Source organism: Melanostigma gelatinosum, assembly GCF_949748355.1.
Source record: "Melanostigma gelatinosum genome assembly, chromosome: 24".
NCBI classification, from domain to species: Eukaryota; Metazoa; Chordata; class Actinopteri; order Perciformes; family Zoarcidae; genus Melanostigma; species Melanostigma gelatinosum.
Genome location: NC_136657.1, coordinates 10034257 through 10055222, shown reverse-complemented (window position 1 = coordinate 10055222; position 20966 = coordinate 10034257). Strand labels below are relative to the sequence as shown.

Below are 20966 nucleotides of genomic sequence, written 5' to 3'. Positions count from 1 at the left end.
TGTTTCTAAAGCGTCTAAAACTATTTCGTGATTACGTCGTTTTCTGAGGCGCTAAACGAAGTTGTCGGCTCCTTCAAACTGGCTCGTTTGTCACCTGCTGCTCTTTAAAGTGAAGGGTGCTAGCCTCGAAGTTAGCCACAACTTTGGATCGGGCAGCCATGTAGCGTTTACCCCGGAGGAAATGTCAAGAAACACCAGGTTCACACCTGCATTCTCTCTAGTGACCACCAGGGGGCGACTCCTCTGGTTGTATAGAAGTCTATAGAAAATGACTCTACTTCTCTCTTGATTTATTACCTCAGTAAACATTGTAAACATGAGTTTATGTCTCAATCTCTAGTTTCAAGTATTCTTCAATACAGCATGATGTTCATTTAGTACATTATGGTCCATTTAGAGTCACACAGACCATAAAGCAGGGGATGCTTTAGGGCGGGGCTACACGCTGATTGACAGGTCTCTACCAGAGACGTGTACGGCGTCTCTACGTCATGACGACTACGTCCAGATATGGTCACTTCCTGTTCACTGGTTGCAAAAAACAACAAGTTGGCAACGGCGAAATGGCCAAACTTGAGGCTCAAAACATCAGTCCACAAACCAATGAGAGACGTCACCATGACTACGTCCACTTCTTACATACAGTCTGGAGTCGTTCCTCTTCTTGGGTACCGGGACCTTTATGAGTCCGAGGCTCTGGTTCCAAACCTCCCTGGTGGTGTGGAACTAAATAATAGCATGAGAACACTAGCTGGGTAGATAAAGGGACGAAGAGGCACCGCTAGAACTTTCTGGTGGTTCACTGTGTCAACAACGCTGAAAGGTCCAGCAGGAGGACGGCCGAGGGGAGTGGGAAGGCTGATCCAGCAATGTGGGGTTCCTCTGTGACGGCAAGGAGGGCGGTCTCGGTTGAGTAGCCTGAATGAAACCAGACTGGTGTGGGTCAAGAAGCTTGTTCTGGTTGAGGTACGCATTGGCCTATAATTCTTTACATCGGAAGAGTTGCTTTCTTTAAAACAGGGTTTGGTCTGTTGTGTCTTTCTAACCCTGGTTTGGTGCAGTGTTTGAAGGTGTTTTTACACACGGAACTGCAAAGAAATGCAGCCGGGACAGTGGGATCAGCAGCACGATCAAGACTTCACTGTGTGGAGCAGGGGGGTCAAACTCATCTTCACTCTGGGGCCACATCAGCATCACGGTCCTCAAAGGGCCGGTTGTAAATGTCAGACGTGTAAATGTAACGACTCCGAACATCTTCAGTTTAGTTTCCGGGATATCTGTGACTTCCACAACACGTACTCAGCAGACATAGAGGTTATTGTTTCCATGGTTAATGGCGGACAGTTGAACGGCTTTCAGGGCGATAAGCCCCGCCCCCTCTCCGGCGCGTCCAGTGCGAATGAACACAAATAGCCCCGGAGAGACCGGCGGCGTGAACGGCTCAACTCAACTTCTGTTTTACACTCAAACATCTCCGCGACTTATTGAGTGGCGTAAGAATCGCGCGACACAACGAATCGATCATGAAATTCGTTGCCAACTCTTTTAAAAATCGATTTTATCGATTCGTTGTTGCAGCTCGACAGACATTTGGAACAGCAGCTTACTTGATGACATCATCACCTCAGCTGGTCTCATGACTTTCATCCGTTTTGTTCTGTAAAGTATTTTCACAATCAAACTAAATATGACAACCCTGCTGTTTTCGTTTTCACTTGAAATCAAAAATGATATATTATTATTTACATATATATATACATATACATGTATAAATAAATATATCACCAGTGTTGTGATCTGATTATAGCCTCACAAAGTATTAAAATAGACCTTGTAGTACAGAACTGTGGTCTCTTTAGGATGGCTATGCTGTTTTCGAGCAGAAGCCTACAAATAGGGGGCGTGAAAGAGGTAAAACAACTAACTTCTTCCCTCAAAACATCCTAAAATGACTTTCTGTGACTTAACAACAGTAGTATTTCGAAAGTTTTAACTTCCAGTTGTGTGATTTCTCCTCCGCCATTGTTTCCTGTTGCTGGTGCAAAATGCATTCTGGGATATTTGGCTGTCCCAAGTACAGACAAGTCACCTCCGATGCATCCCCGGTAAAATGGGCGGAGCCACATCCGGGCATTAGGACCGTGCTTGGCTGGATGTGGACTTTGAATTGGAACAGTACTTGGGCTGAGACTGATGACGTTTCACAAGTCCACGAGTTCACAAGTACAGAGAAGTACGCATGTTGAGAAAGACACCATCACTCGTTGGAATCCTCTTTATGGGTTGTTGCATCTCCTGTCCACCTGTTGTGATCGTTTTAATGTCGGCACACAGACAACATGCTGTCTCATCACTTCGACTTTCTATCTCATCATTTCGACCATGGGGATACTTTTATTTTCACATCTCACTTTTCATTTTTGCTGGCAGATTCGCGGGCCACATAAAATGACGTGGCGGGCCGTATGTTTGACACCCCTGGTCTGGAGGAGCCGTCCTTGTGTTGGTCTCTGTGTGGACAGACACAGTGTGAGATGATTGTTCATGATTCCTCCACAGAGAGGACCAGCAGAGCTCAGAGGTTCCCAGAGGTCCGTCTGCCCAGCAGCATCAAACACACCTGGACTCCATATTCATGGTCTGTACATGTACAACTGCTGTTACATCTCTTGTGTTCACAATCATCTCCGTGCTGCACTCTGTAGACCAGTGGATCGTCAGTCTGTCCAACATGGATCTGATGTTTGCTTCCATGCTTTTAGTTTGTGTCATTCATAGAATGTTCTGTTCCAGCTGCTGGAGGAGAACATCGTCACTTTTGTGAAGAACGAGCTGAAGAAGATCCAGAAGGGACTGAGTTCAGATTACCCAGAATGCTTAGAGAGTCAGAGGGAGGATGAGGAGGTGCTGGACGGTGAGGATGAAGAGCAGAGGAGGAGCAGCAGAGAGGCGTTTGAGAAGATCACAATGAACTTCCTGAGGAGAATGAAGCAGGAGGAGCTGGCTGACTGTCTGCAGAGCAGTAAGAGGATTTCTCTAAAGATTCAACATGCTGGATAAATGTGACGTTTACTGAAGTCTCAAGAGATGGACCAACATGTATTCATAGACTCATTCTGTGAGGAAATGACATGTTGAAGTCTGTTCTTTGACTCATTGATCTTCTTTGTTGTGTTCATTCAGGACTTCTTGCTGCAGTTTGTCAGCGTGAACTCAAATCTAACCTGAAGAAGAAGTTCCAGTGTGTGTTTGAGGGGATCGCTAAAGCAGGAAACCCAACCCTTCTGAATGAGATGTACACAGAGCTCTACATCACAGAGGGAGGGACTGCAGGGGTCAATGATCAACATGAGGTCAGACAGATTGAAACAGCATCCAGGAAACCACACAGACCAGAAACAACCATCAGACAAGAAGACCTCTTTAAAGCCTCACCTGGAGCAGAGGAACCAATCAGAACAGTGATGACAAAGGGAGTGGCTGGCATTGGGAAAACAGTCCTAACACAGAAGTTCACTCTGGACTGGGCTGAAGACAAAGACCACCAGGACATACTGTTCACATTTCCATTCACCTTCAGAGAGCTGAATGTGCTGAAAGAGAAACAGTTCAGCTTGGTGCAACTTGTTCATCACTTCTTCAGTGAAACCAAAGCAGCAGGAATCTGCAGGTTTGAAGAGTTCCTGGTTCTGTTCATCTTTGACGGTCTGGATGAGTGTCGACTTCCTCTGGACTTCACCAACAATGAGGTCCTGACTGATGTTACAGAGTCCACCTCAGTGGATGTGCTGCTGACAAACCTCTTCAGGGGGAAACTGCTTCCCTCTGCTCGCCTCTGGATCACCACACGACCTGCAGCAGCCAATCAGATCCCTCCTGAGTGTGTTGGCATGGTGACAGAGGTCAGAGGGTTCACTGACCCACAGAAGGAGGAGTACTTCAGGAAGAGGTTCAGAGATGAGGAGCAGGCCAGCAGGATCATCTCCCACATCAAGACCTCACGAAGCCTCCACATCATGTGCCACATCCCAGTCTTCTGCTGGATCACTGCTACAGTTCTGGAGGAGGTGTTGAAGACCAGAGAGGGAGGAGAGCTGCCCAAGACCCTGACTGAGATGTACATCCACTTCCTGGTGGTTCAGTCCAAACTGAAGAAGGTCAAGTATGATGGAGGAGCTGAGACGGATCCACACTGGAGTCCAGAGAGCAGGAAGATGACCGAGTCTCTGGGGAAACTGGCTTTTGATCAGCTGCAGAAAGGGAACCTGATCTTCTATGAATCCGACCTGACAGAGTGTGGCATCGACATCAGAGCAGCCTCAGTGTACTCAGGAGTGTTCACACAGGTCTTTAGAGAGGAGAGAGGACTGTACCAGGACAAGGTCTTCTGCTTCGTCCATCTGAGTGTTCAGGAGTTTCTGGCTGCTCTTCATGTCCATCTGACCTTCATCAACTCTGGAGTCAACCTGCTGTCAGAAGAACCAACAACCTCCCGTTGGTCTAAAGTCTTTAGAGGCAAACCTGAACCAACACGTCTCTACCAGAGTGCTGTGGACAAGGCCTTACAGAGTCCAAATGGACACCTGGACTTGTTCCTCCGCTTCCTCCTGGGTCTTTCTCTGGAGACCAATCAGACTCTCCTACGAGGTCTGCTGACACAGACAGGAAGTAGCTCACAGACCAATAAGGAAACAGCCCAGTACATCAAGAAGAAGATCAGTGAGGATGAGTCTCCAGAGAAAAGCATCAATCTGTTCCACTGTCTGAATGAACTGAATGATGGTTCTCTAGTGAAGGAGATCCAACAGTACCTGAGTTCAGGAGGTCTCTCCACATATAATCTGTCTCCTGCTCAGTGGTCAGCTCTGGGCTTCATCTTACTGTCATCAGAAGAAGATCTGGACGTGTTTGACCTGAAGAAATACTCTGCTTCAGAGGAGGCTCTTCTGAGGCTGCTGCCAGTGGTCAAAGCCTCCAACAAAGCTCTGTAGGTAGACTTTAACAATCAATGAAGACTATATTTCAACAGGAGAGACGATATAAATAACGTATTACTTGTTTTCTGTTGCTTCTTCAGACTGAGTGGCTGTAACCTCTCAGAGAGAAGCTGTGAAGCTCTGTCCTCAGTCCTCAGCTCCCAGTCCTCTAGTCTGAGAGACCTGGACCTGAGTAACAACGACCTGCAGGATTCAGGAGTGAAGCTGCTGTCTGCTGTTCTGGAGAGTCCACACTGTGAACTGGAGACTCTCAGGTCAGATCACGTTACGCTTTGTCTCAAATGATTTGAGACACCTCTCTTAACTTTAGAGGGTAACTTGGACCTTTGTCCTTGTGTCTAAGTGACTAATGGGGACAAGTTGGTCCAGTATTGAGGGAGGACGCTGCAGACGGCAGACGCTAAACGGTCTGCAATGTCATCGCTCGGGGCAACTCGTCAACGTACGTCCATGAATAGAGCTTGTTGTTGCCACAGACAGGCTCAGATTGTTGTTATAAGTAACGGACATATTCAGCTACACTTTCTGTACTCCAACACAACTAACTCTGACTAAAGCGGTGTCCAATGGCACTCCTCTCTCCTACTTTGGCAACAAGTCACATGAAACATGAAACGGAATGAGAAAGGTCAGAACAACGTTTTACTTCCTCGTGTTCTCTCTCAGTACTTGACCAAGTTCAGGAACTGCTGTCCCCGTTAGTCACTCAAGACACGATAACATGGAAAGAAATAGGAATCAGGTTGAAAAATGCATCTGCTTAGCAAACATTTTAACATGGATGTCATTGTTTCCTTCAGTCTGACACACTGCAACCTCTCAGAGAGAAGCTGTGAAGCTCTGTCCTCAGTCCTCAGCTCCCAGTCCTCTAGTCTGAGAGACCTGGACCTGAGTAACAACGACCTGCAGGATTCAGGAGTGAAGCTGCTGTCTGCTGGACTGGAGAGTCCACACTGTGAACTGGAGACTCTCAGGTCAGGATTAACTCACCCATTCAACTGTTATATTACTATCATACTATTTGACTATTTAAATCAGATTTACATCAGATGATGAACTGCAGACCTGCGGAGGAATGTGTCAAAGGACCTTTAACTGACTGAACGTTAGCTTCTAGAGCAGACTGGGCATTGTACGGCCCGCGGGAGGTCATTGGGAAATTCCTAAGACTAGTCGGGAGAAGAAAGTATATGTTTGTGAGTCAATATCAAATAATACAGAGTCTGATGAATGAACAAAGTTGCCATGTTCATGTATTTGCCTGCAGGCAAGCAGAGAGCAAATCTCACAGACACGTATTGCAGAGTCTTGTGAGGAATGCCCCACGAATCATCTCCGTACATGTTTATTTATACCTCAGAGACAGAGAAAAGGAGCAGAGAAGGGAGGGGCTGAAAGTGGAGGACAGTCATACGTGTGCACTGTGCAATGCCTGCTATGTTCTCTGCATTACAAGAACAGGCCCGGTTCTCTGCCGAGGCCATATATGGCCTGCAAATGCTTCTTCTGTGCTCTTTGCCCCGTATGGATGTTTCATGTCACAGCGGGCGCTGTCCTCCTCCAGAGAACTATGCAGAGAGCATGAAACAAACAGTTTTTCCTTTTGCAGAGGTCATTGGGAAATTAGGAATAAAAGGTAAATAAGTGTACCTCATGCACAGAATAGAGCTGCATGGCTTTTATTTTGAAGGCGACTTGTTGTGTTTTTTCTTCTCAATGTACGTATGTTCTGAACGTATGTGAGCAGCAGCGTCACTGCAATGTGTTGGTGAACTGAGTTTAGGGAGATGTGAGTCAGCTGTTAGCCCTCAACAATGTCAGCCTGTGTTAAAACAGAAAGACTGACACAGAGAGTAGAGTTTCATCAAAACATGGACTTTAAAGTGTTTCTTCACTGAAGTCAAAGGTAAAGCCGTGTGCTTAGTTTGTGGAGAACAAGTCAGTGTTGAAGGATTACAATGTGAATCGTCATTACGAGAAGAAACAGGAAACACTGACGGATGCAGAGCGGACAGGACGTCTGAGGCTTTGCTAGCTAAGCTGCAACAGCAACGAGGCCTTTTTACCGAGCTTCACACATCCAGGGATGCAGCCGCCAAGACCGGCTTTGTGATGTCACACTAAAACCAGTCAGCCATTCTCTGATGGGGAGTTCATCAAAGAGTGTTTGGTGGACTCTGCTGCACTACGAGGCCCCCAGAAAAAAGAGGCATTGGAGAATGTGCAGCTCTCAGGCGCACTGTAACGAGGAGGATCGAGGACATGGAGGGGAATCTGGAGCTCCAGCTGCAAAGAAGAGCAGACCATTTCCAACTTTTCTCCTTGGCTCTGGACCAGAGCTGCGATGTCCGACACAGCAAGTGACTCATCTTTGTACGTGGGATAAGGAAAGACTTGGTGATTACAGAGGAGCTGCAGCAATGCAGTCAATGAAAGGGACGACGGCGGAGTGACGTGTGCACGGAGGTAATGCATGCTTCCACAAGCTGGGACTGAAATGGGACAAACTGGCATGTGTCTCAACCGACGGTTGTCCAGATCTGACGGGAGAAATGTCGACTTTTGAAGCGGATGCAAGATGACGTGACTGAAATCAACCCGGAACTGAACTTGGTATGTTTGCATTGCATGACACATCAACATGTGTTGTGTGAGTCAGTGCTCAAACTGAAGCACGCTGTTGATGCTGTAACTGAAACAGTTAACGTCATCGGGGCACGAGCATTGAAGCACAGACAGCTTGTTGCACTCTTGGAGCAGCATGAGACTGAACACAGTGACAGGCTAACACAGCGGTCAGTGGCTCAGCCTGGGCAAAGTGCTGACCAGAGTTCAGAGTTCAGGACCTGAGAGCAGAGATTCAGGAGCTTTGTGAGAAGGCAAGAACATCCCAGAGCTCTCTGGTGTAAACTGGATGACAGATCTTTCATTTGCCGTTGGTGTGACGGCACTAATGAATGATCTGAATACCAAACTGCAAGGCGAGGGCCTCTCTGCACATGCCATGCACAGCCTGGTGAAGGCCTTCATGACAGATGCAGGGAACACTCTCACCCACCTGCACACCCTGAAAGAAGCCACTCCATCAGTTGAACATCTCCACAGGTCTCATCCATGTTAGGGGCGCTGCGTGGTGAGTTCAAGGCCATTTCAAGACGTCAACAGTTGAGAGTGAAACATGACGTCTTCTCCTTCACGTGCAGTGTGGATCATGCTCCCAGTGATGTTCAGCTCCAACTCATTGAGCTGCAGTCTGATGCGGTCCTGCAGAGCACTTTAAGTCAGTGTCACTGCTGGATTTGTATTCTTCTCTCAAAGAGGAGAAGGTTCCACATGAGGAGGCGTGCTCAGAAGATGTTGCTTCTCTTTGGATCGACCTACATCTGTGAACAAACATTCTCTGTGAAGTGGAGTAGAAGTACAACGTTAAATCAAATACAAATACTCAAGCAAAGTACCTTGAATGTGTACTTAAGTACAGTACTTCAGCAAATATAGGAGTTGCATTCCACCACTGATCATAACATTTACTCTCAGCACTCACAGCTGATCAGCACCAACAACATGCTGCTTGATATAAAGAGGTGGAGTCATGATGAGCAGGACTGAGTTCAGTCTGTTGGTCCGGCCCTCCACAACACTCCCTGTTCCTCATGCGGCCCCTTGGGGACAATAGTTGCCCCCCTGGTCTAGACTCAGAATCACCTTCCAGCAGGATGTTCCAGCTTCATCCTGAACTTGTATCTGAACTAAAGATGGACCAGAACGTAGCGCCACATGTTCACAGAGGCTTCTTCTGTGTGTGGTTTGCAGGCTGTCAGGCTGTCTGGTCACAGAGGAAGGCGGTGTTTCTCTGGACTCAGCTCTGAGGTCCAACCCCTCCCACCTGAGAGTGCTGGACCTGAGCTACAATGGTCCAGGACTGAGGCTGCTGTCTGACCTCCATCCTCCCATCAGGGTGGAGCCTGCTGGAGACCGATGGTTGAGACCAGGTCTGAGGAAATGTAAGTGTTGATTGAGATCCATCCATGAAGACAAAGCATCTTCACACTGTGACATCACTCATTCACATCTCTGATGTCATCATCAAACACATGATAGATGAATAACTGCAGCTGTGTTGTCTTGTTCTCTCCATCAGATTCCTGTGAACTCACACTCGACACAAACACAGTGCACAGAGAACTCAAACTGTCTGACAACAACAGGAAGGTGACACATGTGAGAGAGGTTCAGTCATATCCTGATCATCCAGACAGGTTTGATGAGTGGCATCAGCTGATGTGTAGAACTGGTCTGACTGGTCGCTGTTACTGGGAGGTCGAGTGGAGAGGAGGAGTTTCTATATCAGTGAGTTACAGAGGAATCAGCAGGAGAGGAGACAGTGTAGACTGTATGTTTGGAGGGAATGATCAGTCCTGGAGTCTGAGGTGCTATGATGGTTGTTACGATGTCTATCACAATAATACAACACTCACCTCCTCCTCCTCCTCCTCCTCCTCCTCCTCCTCCTCTGGTAGAGTAGCAGTGTATGTGGACTGTCCTGCTGGCTCTCTGTCCTTCTACAGAGTCTCCTCAGACACACTGACCCACATCTACACCTTCAACACCACATTCACTGAACCTCTGTATCCTGGCTTTGGGTTCTACTGGTTCGGTTCTGGTTCTGGTCCTGGTTCCTGGGTGTCTCTGTAGGTCTGTGGGCGTCTGAAGCATCATAATGCGGTGAAATGTTAATCATGGAACAAAGATGAGTTGATAAGTCTGCTCACACTCATAATGCTGGTGGTGAGTTTCTTCCTGAGCTCTTTGTGACGTTAAAGAACATAAAGATGAAGATCAGAAGCAGTTCAGTGCTGCATCATCTTCTGTTGAAGGAGTTCTTCATGTGGAACTGTGTACTCGTGTACTTTGAGTTCACAGAAACTTTCTCTGTGCAATGAACCAGCTGTTGAGCAGATCCCAGTGACTCTAATCTGTCTGTTATTAGAATACATGTGTTCATCAAATGATTCATATTGATGGAAATGATCAGTACTTCACATTGTAAACGTGTACTTCTACTGCTTTAAAGATGGAAGCTGTATTTCATCAAGTACCTTCTGTGTTTGGATTGGATTATGGTTTTGGTCTCAATAAAAGTACTAAATTGGTGTATTTGTGTATTTGTTGTCTTCCTCAGAACTACTGCGATGATGAAAGAACCAGTTAAGATTTATGAATATGATGAATATCTGATAACATGAATATGTATTTAATGAATGTACCCAATGAACCAGTACACCAGTACTACACCTCAGAGGTACATGTAGTACTTTATACTGTACTACACCTCAGAGGTACATGTAGTACTTTATACTGTACTACACCTCAGAGGTACATGTACTTTATACTGTACTACACCTCAGAGGTACATGTAGTACTTTATACTGTACGACACCTCAGAGGTACATGTTGTACTTTATACTGTACTACACCTCAGAGGTACATGTACTTTATACTGTACTACACCTCAGAGGTACATGTAGTACTTTATACTGTACGACACCTCAGAGGTACATGTACTTTATACTGTACTACACCTCAGAGGTACATGTAGTACTTTATACTGTACGACACCTCAGAGGTACATATAGTACTTTATACTGTACTACACCTCAGAGGTACATGTACTTTATACTGTACTACACCTCAGAGGTACATGTAGTACTTTATACTGTACTACACCTCAGAGGTACATGTAGTACTTTATACTGTACTACACCTCAGAGGTACATGTACTTTATACTGTACTACACCTCAGAGGTACATGTAGTACTTTATACTGTACTACACCTCAGAGGTACATGTACTTTATACTGTACGACACCTCAGAGGTACATGTAGTACTTTATACTGTACTACACCTCAGAGGTACATGTTGTACTTTATACTGTACTACACCTCAGAGGTACATGTTGTACTTTATACTGTACTACACCTCAGAGGTACATGTAGTACTTTATACTGTACTACACCTCAGAGGTACATGTAGTACTTTATACTGTACTACACCTCAGAGGTACATGTAGTACTTTATACTGTACTACACCTCAGAGGTACATGTAGTACTTTATACTGTACTACACCTCAGAGGTACATGTAGTACTTTATACTGTACTACACCTCAGAGGTACATGTACTTTATACTGTACTACACCTCAGAGGTACATGTAGTACTTTATACTGTACTACACCTCAGAGGTACATGTTGTACTTCTTAGTAAAAAGTACAACAGCACATCTGTTTTCAAACATTCTATAAATGGTGTTATGTAACATCTGTAAACAGATGCTCAGCAGCAGCTGTATTTGTCTGCAGTGTTTCTCCACAGAGAGGTGGATCAGAGGAGACCCTGAAGAAGACCACATCCCTGAGAGGAAGAGGAGGGAGGAGCAAGTCTGGCTGGTTCCAGGTCGAGTAAAGTCACCTCTGAATGAACTCATCCTCTCCCAGTTCACCAGATGAAATCAGCCTCAAGCACCATGTTCATGTCCCACATCAGAGTTCTACCTCCAGAGAGCCTCTCCATATCACAGTACTTGTACCTTCCACTATAAATATATACTTATATTATATATATATATGAGTGGTGTTTTTAATTACCCATATTGGAGTACAACGGATCTTTTTCTCCTCACAGCAACCTCACATCACATCAGGGACACCTCACTGTTTGGGAAATGTCTCATCATCAATCTTGACAGCGTGAGAAAAGCAAACGCCGAAGGTCTCACAGTACTCTGACCTACAGTATGGAGGTGTAACCGTCAAACCTCCTGCATTCACACAATCACTGACTTATTTAAAGGGACTAAGAACGCTGCTTGAGGAACTCCCTCAAAATACAGTCATGACCCTTAACACTAGTTGTGTATTTGCTGCTTATTGCATCTGAGGAATCCCCCCAAAAATATGATAAATATCAGTTCATGCATTGTATGTGAGCTGCTTGGGCTCTGATCATGAAGCACATTACATAAAACATTTGTGTCGTGTCTTTTAAAAAGTGTACAACATGGCAGTGACATGATTATTATAGATGTTCTATGAACAGAAGGAATGTTTCAGTGAACTACTGTTTACAACTGTGAGCCAACCCTTTCATCTCTAAAGCTACAAATCTATTTGAACATCACGTTCTACTTCTGTCTCCTGCAGCTTGTTGGGATGGTGGGACGTGATCTGAAAACTTGGTTCCTGATGAAAACGGTAAAGAAAACAATGTTATTTGTACATGACACAGCTGCAGTCTGCAGTGCGACATGAAGCCACTGATGTGATTTAAAGTTGCTGTTTGCTGCCATCATGTGGCCTCATTGGAGATTACATCTATAATTCATACTTTGCACTGTACTCTGAATATTGATGACACATATTTCTCCACATGTGTCTGTTGTTAAATGCCTCAAACACAAACTGTGACAGTGTTTGTTTTGTGTGATCTCAGTGTTGCAGTGAACTCATTCATGCCCACGGTCTTAAAATGTTAAGTGTTTAAAACGAACGAGATGTACTCTTGTACGTCCCAATGCATAAAAAAAGAGCCTGATCATTATAGTTTAGGATGAAATTTGTAGGATTGAAAGTAAAAAACACGAAAAAGCACTCAGTTTACCATGAATGTTTGCATTGACAACACATTTTTGATTGAATATCTTGTATCATTGCTTCTTTATATTCAAATATCAAGACCTTTGGTTCCCGTTATAGTTTTGCTTAAACTTTTTCCAGAGATGAATTGAGGACATCGTGGATATGGTGAGTGCTGATTATTTTACACTCCTGAAATAAAAAAGATGACAAAAAACAGTTTTGGCAGCAATTCAGGGATTATATTTAAAAAACAAAAAGTCATGTGTAACCTGGCCATCTGAAAAACAAGTCCAGTCCAGTTGTTTTACCAAGAAACTGACTCCACTCTACAGATTGCATCTGTTCTGGTTTTGTAAACGTTTTCTCGCCACTGCAAAGTCAAAATAACAGCTCCCACAATCCCTTGCCCCTGTGACCCTCCTCTCCAGCCGAGTGTTTAGGCGCGACACCCACAGAGTTCTCAGCATGGGGTTTGAAAATGACACGATTTTGGGGGAGAAAAATGTGATGAGACCCCCTTTTCCTCCCTCCTCACCCGGCTGTACACACACGAGTGAGCCGACAGTCCAATTAACACCTACTTTATTATAACGTTGACTTCTCCCGAATGTTCTTGCATGTGTTTATGCACTATTACCTTGACGGATGCCGATTCCACGATTAGACATAATTGGCATATCAATATGCAAAACCTAAATGGATTAACCTTCTTTAAAACTAATGAGCACTTGCATGCCCAGCTGGGGGAATGGACCAGAATTATCATTTGTCATCTTTTAGGAGTGATGTGGGAATAAATAATTGAAAAGAGGCTGGATATTGTCTTTCCTTGGGCTACTTGTGCGTAAAGTGACTGTACTGTTGAAAAAGAGGGAAATATGCAGATTTACTGTCTTAACGACGGCTGTAGGCTCGCTGGTTTGTCTGAGCAAAAAATACTAAGAAGCTGTGTCTCAGAGGAACATTTTTAATCAAAGGGGAGCGAGAAAAAAAAAAGGTAAATCCTCATGAGTTTGATTGGAAAAGATATTTAGATCAGAAGTGACAAAGGAACTGAAAAATCCAACTTTAAAATGTTCAAGCCTATAGTTGATGGACGTGGTCTCTGCCACAACAATGAGCCAAAAAGCAGCTGCAGGTAAAATAACTTACAGTGGATTCAATGGTCCATGTGGAGGATCAGAAGGTCAAAGAAAATATCATGAAGATGACAGAGCTCAGAGTGATAAACAACTGGACAGAGTACCTGAGGTTGTGTGGTCAATCCTTGTGAGGTGCAGTGACTTTTGAAGTTCAGCGCCCAAAGAGGAGTAAAAAGCTCTGAAACGATGGAAATGCGTTGAAGGTGAGATAGCTCAAAGTGTTATAAAACGGGTTCTAAAGCCTGAGGTTGTGTGTTCAAACCTGATGTGGTTCAGTTATTTTTAGGGCCAAATCTCAAAATGAAAAGGTCAAATATGCAAAGAGAAGCTTGATGTGTGTACTTGCGTTGGTGGCGCAGGAGGTTTGTTCACGACACGAAAGGCGCCCGTGTCGGGTTCAAGTCCTCCTCGGGACCAGCGGATGTGCGACCATAAATAAAACAGGAATAGATGCTAAAATAGCTGCGTCAACACAATAAATAGCTGCGTTAATAGTTGCGTGAATAAAGTAAAGGGAAACAAAGTCGACAATCGAACACAGAACGTATGCAAGAGTTTAAGTATTTGAGGCCGACATTAATTGTCTTTGCTTCCTGTTTGTGTGTCCAAATCGTTTCCTGTTCAAAGATGTGTGTAATGACTCGTATAGCTCAGTCTGTTGAAGGTGTCAACGTCTTAACTCGACCTGGTCGGGGTTGAAGGTCGTGCGTGTGACTTGGGATTGAAGACGTCTGCTGTGGATGCTGCTGCTGCTGCTGGTCGAGGTGGATTCGCGTGTTTCCTGGTGCTGTTCTACCCTCTGCTGGCTGCTGGGAGGAAGCTACTGCACTAAATAATGCTACTAAATTGGAAGTCATTGAAAAGTCCTAAATACTAAAATAACCCGTCCTTCTTACCCTTCTGGAGCAAAGAGATCCGCTCCGACAAGCGCAGACGTTTGGCCGGACACATCGGCTGCCGTACAGACACTTGTGTTCACAGTGAGCTGAGGAGTGACACAACGACAGACACGGACAAGAGACAAACGTCTCCGTTCAGTTTGGAAAACGGCGGGATATTCCTGAAGCGCGTCATTTCCTCGTTTCGCCGGGACACTCACGGATCTGACACAGCGTGCCGAGCCAGCCCGGCGTGCAGTGGCAGGTGTTGGCTCCCACACACTCCCCTCCGTTCAGACACTGCTGCAGGCAGCTGGCTGCGAGGCGACACACGGATCAACGCGTTAGAGACTTGGACATGACTGCTGAGAGCAAAAGCATGACCTGGAAAACAGGAAGTGACAACAGCAAAAGAGGTAGAAAGGAAACCAAATGCCGTGTAACACCGTGGAGATGTGCAGTTGCCTCCTGATGGAGGACAGCCCCTCTATGAGCCACAGGTGTGGAGCTGTCGCCTGACGAAGAGGAGGAGGCTGAGGACACACAGCTTCAACAGATAACTCTGAATCCGTCTCCTCTGATGTCTGAAACTGTTTCCACGGTTTCCACACGGGAGGTGTCTTTGAGGGAAGCTTCTGTCAGCAGAAACTTTGTGTAGCAGACTGTTCCTGCTTCAGTGTGGTGAGTTTTACAGTAAAGGGACGTAGTTATCAAGCAAATATTCTCTAATTACAGCTGCTCACGTGAGAGGATTTGCTGTTTTTCTCCGTTTTATTTAACTATGTTTTCATTTTTAGTTTCACTGTTTGGTGATCTCATGATGAATCTTTCTAGTTTTCTTTTTGCCTCAACTTATGAGTTTGAGTGTTTGTTGGCTGGATAGTTTCTGGACAACGTTGTGCTAAAACAAGTTTTGATGTGGATGACACTGCGGGAAAGGCTGTCAGACATTTGCACTGATGCATCATGGGAGCTAACAGGTCCAGTTGTAAATGTAAAAACATCTGTACGGGACGTGATTCCCGCGTCACGGCCCTTACGTCTATCGCATCTGTTTCCTCGCCAACCCGACGGACAATCGCACACATCTGGGCTGACACACCTGCCGCCGTTCATACACATGCGCTCACACACACCTGCAGAGAGAGAGAGAGAACAACATATTCAGCTTATTGATGAAAGAAAGATAAAGAGACGGGAGGTTAAAGGACATCATGATGGCAAAGTAAGAAAAGGATGAAGAGGATAAGATGTGAGGAAGGATGGAGAAATATGAGGATGCACCGGTGGTGAGAGAAGGAAATAAATGCGTCAAACAAGTGACGATGAGGAGGAAGAAGGACCGACTTTTCTCGCATCTCCTCCCGGTGTGTCCCTGCAGACAGGAGCAGACGTTGTTCCTTACGCACAGACCGCCGTTCTTACAGGGAGGACTGCAGACGGCTGGAGGGAAAAGAACAAAGAAAATACTAAAAGCAACCACGAGACAACCTCTCAAATGAACTCCATGAACGCTTGAGCTGCTTGTTGACTCGTTGACGGCTGACGTCGTACCATTCTGACACTGTGCGCCGTAGAAACCGCGAGGACACTCGCAGATGTTCGGCCGAGTGCACGAACCTCCGTTGAGGCAGACGGGAGAGCAGAGAGCTGCAGGGGGGAGACGACGACGTCAGCGTTACAGAGGTGAGGACACGCGCACACACACACACACACACACACACACACACACACACACACACACACACACACACACACACACACACACACACACACACACACACACACACACACACACACACACACACACACACACACACACCCACCTGTCTCACAGGACGGTCCGCTCCAGCCTGTAAGACACATGCACTCGTCTGGAGACGCACACTGGCCTCCGTTGTGACAGTGACGGCTGCACACCACTACGAGGAAAACAACATCCATCACGGGCTGGTAACAGAAATCACCTTTTTGTTTTTTAAAGCAAAGAAACTGAAGTCACTGCGAACTCACTGGTCTCACATCGAGGTCCGACAAACCCATAAGGACACGAACAAGTCTGCAGTCCCACACAGCGGCCTCCGTTCTCACATGGGGACCGGCACAGAGCTGCAGAGAGGCATTTCATTTGTTATAGTTCATTCATAATGTCAATGAACAAATTGAAGAAAATCAAGACGATTCATCTGTGATATTATTGGAAGATGCATCGCTGTTAATACACGTTTTTACTGATGATGTGGAACTTTAACTGGTGATGGAACGGCTTAAAACTGATTCCTCTTTTTGACCTCCATACGTCCACGAGCAGCGCAGACTGTCGGACCCTGCTGAGGTGTTTTCTGAAGGGACTCTGGTGCTCGGAGACACGACTGCTTTACCTTCCTGACAGCTTTCTCCATGAAACCCTCGGAGACAGTGACACACACCCGGAGCAACGCAGACGCCCCCGTTCACACAGTCCGGCTCACAGATTGCTGAGAAAATGTGGGTCACAAACAAACGATATAAGAACACATAAACGGCTATAATAATCTATGTCAGCCACTTATTTGTTTACCTGTCTGACAGTCGAATCCGGTGTAGCCGGGTTTGCAGCGGCACGTGTTGGGCGCAGCACACTCCATGTTCCTTCCACACATATGCCTGCAAACAGCTGGATAAACAGACAGATGTTTACCTTAAAGTGAATGTTTTCTTATCATCAGACGAGGGATGAAGGCACACGGAGCCGTACCTCTGCATGCTCGTCCGTCTCCAGTGTATCCTCCGGGACACCGCCCACAGTGGAAACCCTCGTCCGTGGTTGGTTCACAGGGGACACCGGGAAAACACGGCCGGTCGGCGCAGGTCGGCGCGTGTTTGTCCGCCGTCGTGCCGCTCCTCACCGCTGCCTGGATGGAGGTAGCTCTTCGTAGCGGGGAGCTGTACGCCGTCTTGCTCGGCGTTGTGAAGGTCAATGCAGGGACCGTCTCCGGTTCTTCAGATCCAGGCTCGGCCTCATCTCCATCAGCGGAGGACTCTGACTCAGGGAGCGAGTACGACAGAGCGGTGAGGGCCGCTGTCTGAGGGAAGGCAGGTCTCGGAGGGGTCCGGGGTTTGGCGTGGGTGGACAGCTTGGGCTGGGGGGTCTGCGTCCCTTTGCCAGACTGAGTGGATAGGTGAGGAGCAGGCGGCGTTACCTTCGCAGGTGTGGCACCAGTGAATGCTGCTTCGGACTGCTGGGAGATGATCACAGAGTGAAGGACATTCATGTCTACAGATCAAGACGACGCACGGCACCAAAACTCACCTTGGAGGACGTCGCATGAGGAACAAAGGCCCTGGAGATGGCCGTGCTAGATCTGCCGTCCGTCCTGAGGTTGGTACTGTGGCGGGGGTTGTGGGTGTTTGCAGTGACGTGGAGGGCACCGATCGACGTTCTAGGGACATCTCTGGAGACGGTGACCGCCTCTCTCCTCCCGGTCCCGCCGCCCCTCCCTGAGGTGGGAACCTGGCGTGGCGCGTTGTCTCGGTTCTCTCTGGTGACAGCCCAGGACAGGTGTTTGATGCCGTGCCTGCTGGGCAGGTTGGGCAAGTGGAGCTGAGAGACTTTGCTGCTGCTTCCCTGCGGGGATCGGATGGTCTTGCCGAGCGTCTGCTGCCGAGGAAGGTGATTGGATGCTGAGGAAAGACAGCAGGGTTCAGGACCACAGTAAAGGAGTATCAGTATCAGGACCCCCCCCCCCCCTGCTCCCCTTGTTGGAAAATAACTTCTCCTGTTCAAACTTTGCGGCCGGGAGCTGATCCAAGAATCAAAGCACCAAAATGTGGTTTCCAACCAGTTAAAGTGATTCATCTGCTGCAATAAATGACATTCATTCCAACCAAAAAACCACATGAAACATCAGGGGACCAGAACTAAATAAAAGTAGCCCACAATGTTTGGAGGGATTTCCCATTACTGACAGATGTTTTCATCTGGATCCTTTGTATTTAATCCTGCATGTTGATATCCATGCTTGCATTCTGTTATTATGCCAACAGAGAAGTCACAAGGCAGAGCTGCAGGTCTATTTGCTAAATGAAATGTTCAGACGGACGTTACCTTCCTTGGCGTTCTTCATGCAGACGCGTCCGTTGCCGTAAAGGCCGGGCGGGCAACGGGCGCAGACGTATCCGACATGTGGCGGCCTGCGGTTGATGCATTGAACGCCGGGGAAGCAGGGCCTGCTGGCACACGTAGCCGACACATTCACAGCCGGAGACGGACCAGATCCTGAGAGACACAAACTGTGGTCAGTGCTCTCTATGAGCTGGATCAACGGCCCTAATGGGTCCTCCTAAGCATCCTTTAGCAAGTTTTTGAATGCTCAGTAGAGTCCACTACAAACCATGAACTTTTTAAATTGGCAGACATTGTTGGAAGCCGTACCTGAAGCTGCTCTGCCACTTCCTGGCGGCTGGGCGGGAGTGGACGTCTTTGCAATAGTGTTGCCAACTCCTGAGATGTTCTTGAAGGTGTCTGTGTCGGTGGTGGATGGGTTGAGTTTAATTCCTTGGCTTTCTCTCAAAGCATCATTCTTTATTTGGGAAACGATTGGTGCACCTGCCGTGATGCTTTTGTCACTTTCCGCCTCTGGGTTCAGGCTCATCCCTGGAATGCGTCTCAGAGCGGTGGTCTTACTTCGGGACCGGTTAGGGTCGGTCCTTGGAATGGTCTCCCTCGCCTCAGCCCTCGTCTGCGGTGAGCCACTTGCGGTCTTCTGGAAAGTGTCTGTCTTCATTTCGGGTGGTTGCAGCAGAACATGTGGTGTCTTGTAGACCGTGGTACGAGGAGCAGATGTGGTGGAGACGGGGGCGACTGCTGTATGAAGAAGAACAGATTATATTTTGTTCTGCCAAATAAAGACTTTATCTGATGCTCTGGAACTACTTCCCCCGTCCACATTGCAATGAACCAACAGCAAAGGATTGAAGAATATACTGTAGCCTGGAAGGGTCAAAAGGTTGTTGTCCTAGAAAGACAGACGCTCAGCAAGAGACCAGACTTTGGAACGAGTTTGTGTCAAGATCTCAACGAGGCATGAGCACCAGTCACAGCCTATTAACACATTTACAAGCCACGAGCGGAGCAGGAAACACTCAGTGATTGGCAGCAAGTCAAGCAAACCTGATGAGTAAGCAGTAAACAAAAGGGGATGAGGACATCCAAGGATCTGTCCTCATGAGTCGACTAAAAAAAGACAAACAATACATCACTGACTGTAATTTATGCCGAATGGTAATGTCTTGCAACATACACCTCTTATTTCCTCAAAGGACAACAACTTGACATCTCTACAGATTCTTAGCTGCTGGGAGGTGTTCAGCTTTATAAACACATTACAACTATTAGTGATGAGTTAACGGTCATCCGTACACGTGCATGTACACAAACATGAGCTGCAAGCAGCGTTTCTCCCACAGCGGCAGTGTTTTCAAAGCATTAACTCAACTCAAAGCGTATCAGCTGCCATCTGGTTTCCATTCAACACAAGTACTTTAACCCCGCGATGAACAAATGCACCGTCACCTTCTGGACAGTTAGCAGATGCTCTTATCCAAAGTCACTGTACAACCGCTTGAAATATTTGCATGCAAATTGTCCCGTGGAGAAAGATTTCACTTTTTAAATTTTGCAAGACCTTAGAACAACTTCAGAATGGCTGCAACATTTCAAAGAACAGCAGCATCTGATGAAGTCATGTTACGCCGGCTGATGAGATCCAGGTGTGAGGGCCTGAGCTCTGTCATCATGTATAACGGGTCTCGTCTGTGCGCACTTTAAAATCTTATGTAAAAATCATAATCAGCAGTTTAAAATAATGTTTTTTGCAATTTATCAAGAAAAATGTTCATTAAAACTGAGTGAAATATCTCACGTATTTTAAAATGCATCTGTTCAGTTCTCATTTTATTCACGTCTAACGATCAGACCAGATCTTTGGCCAACAGATGATTTTGCAAACCTGAAACTGAATATCTTTTAAAACATGGAATGATTCAGTACCTTGCTCAAGGCTACTTTGACAGGATGCAGTATATTGTTTTTTATGCCCACAACTGCTGCTGTTTAACGGAGAATATTGTCTGAGCTGCTGTCCTTTTAAACACCTGAAACGTGTTCTCTGTATTCTCATTCGTACCTGTGCATATTGTCCCATTTCCCAGCATGCCTTTGGGGCACGAGCCGCAGCTATAGGAGCCAAAGCTGTTGAAGCACGGGACTCCTTGGAAACACGGCTTCCTCTCACACTCGTTGACATCGTCCAGGCATGCGACACCTGCCGAA

At 46.5% G+C, this 20966-nt stretch overlaps 3 protein-coding genes and 1 long non-coding RNA gene across 15 annotated transcripts in view; 3 read left to right on the top strand and 1 right to left on the bottom strand.

Annotated features, from left to right (window-relative positions):
• LOC306797239 (uncharacterized protein) overlaps positions 1 to 20966 on the top strand; it is a 252033-nt gene that overhangs the window by 41675 nt on the left and 189392 nt on the right. The window lies entirely within an intron of this gene.
• Positions 4215 to 10152, top strand: LOC306797434 (neoverrucotoxin subunit beta-like; the record flags this gene model as incomplete). Its single annotated transcript, XM_079296800.1, has 4 exons — positions 4215 to 4324; positions 8201 to 8277; positions 8753 to 9001; positions 9139 to 10152. The coding sequence occupies 4 exons, from the start codon at positions 4215 to 4217 to the stop codon at positions 9690 to 9692; spliced, it is 990 nt and encodes a 329-aa protein (XP_079152926.1). The 3' UTR covers positions 9693 to 10152.
• On the top strand, positions 12225 to 20962 carry LOC306797251. Its single transcript, XR_013773113.1, has 3 exons — positions 12225 to 12249; positions 12772 to 12798; positions 20846 to 20962. It is a non-coding gene; the product is annotated as an uncharacterized lncRNA (long non-coding RNA).
• Positions 14411 to 20966, bottom strand: part of LOC306797245 (von Willebrand factor D and EGF domain-containing protein-like) — a 30236-nt gene continuing 23680 nt past the window's right edge. The window contains exons 20-33 of the mRNA XM_079296512.1: positions 20821 to 20958; positions 19068 to 19499; positions 18741 to 18911; positions 17946 to 18316; positions 17391 to 17871; positions 17214 to 17309; positions 17035 to 17130; positions 16667 to 16762; positions 16480 to 16575; positions 16208 to 16303; positions 16001 to 16096; positions 15694 to 15789; positions 14875 to 14970; positions 14411 to 14760 (exon numbers count right to left, since the gene is read on the bottom strand). Of these exons, the coding sequence (XP_079152638.1) occupies positions 14642 to 14760; positions 14875 to 14970; positions 15694 to 15789; positions 16001 to 16096; positions 16208 to 16303; positions 16480 to 16575; positions 16667 to 16762; positions 17035 to 17130; positions 17214 to 17309; positions 17391 to 17871; positions 17946 to 18316; positions 18741 to 18911; positions 19068 to 19499; positions 20821 to 20958 (2480 nt within the window). The 3' untranslated portion in view covers positions 14411 to 14641. The remainder of the gene's footprint in view (positions 14761 to 14874; positions 14971 to 15693; positions 15790 to 16000; positions 16097 to 16207; positions 16304 to 16479; positions 16576 to 16666; positions 16763 to 17034; positions 17131 to 17213; positions 17310 to 17390; positions 17872 to 17945; positions 18317 to 18740; positions 18912 to 19067; positions 19500 to 20820; positions 20959 to 20966) is intronic.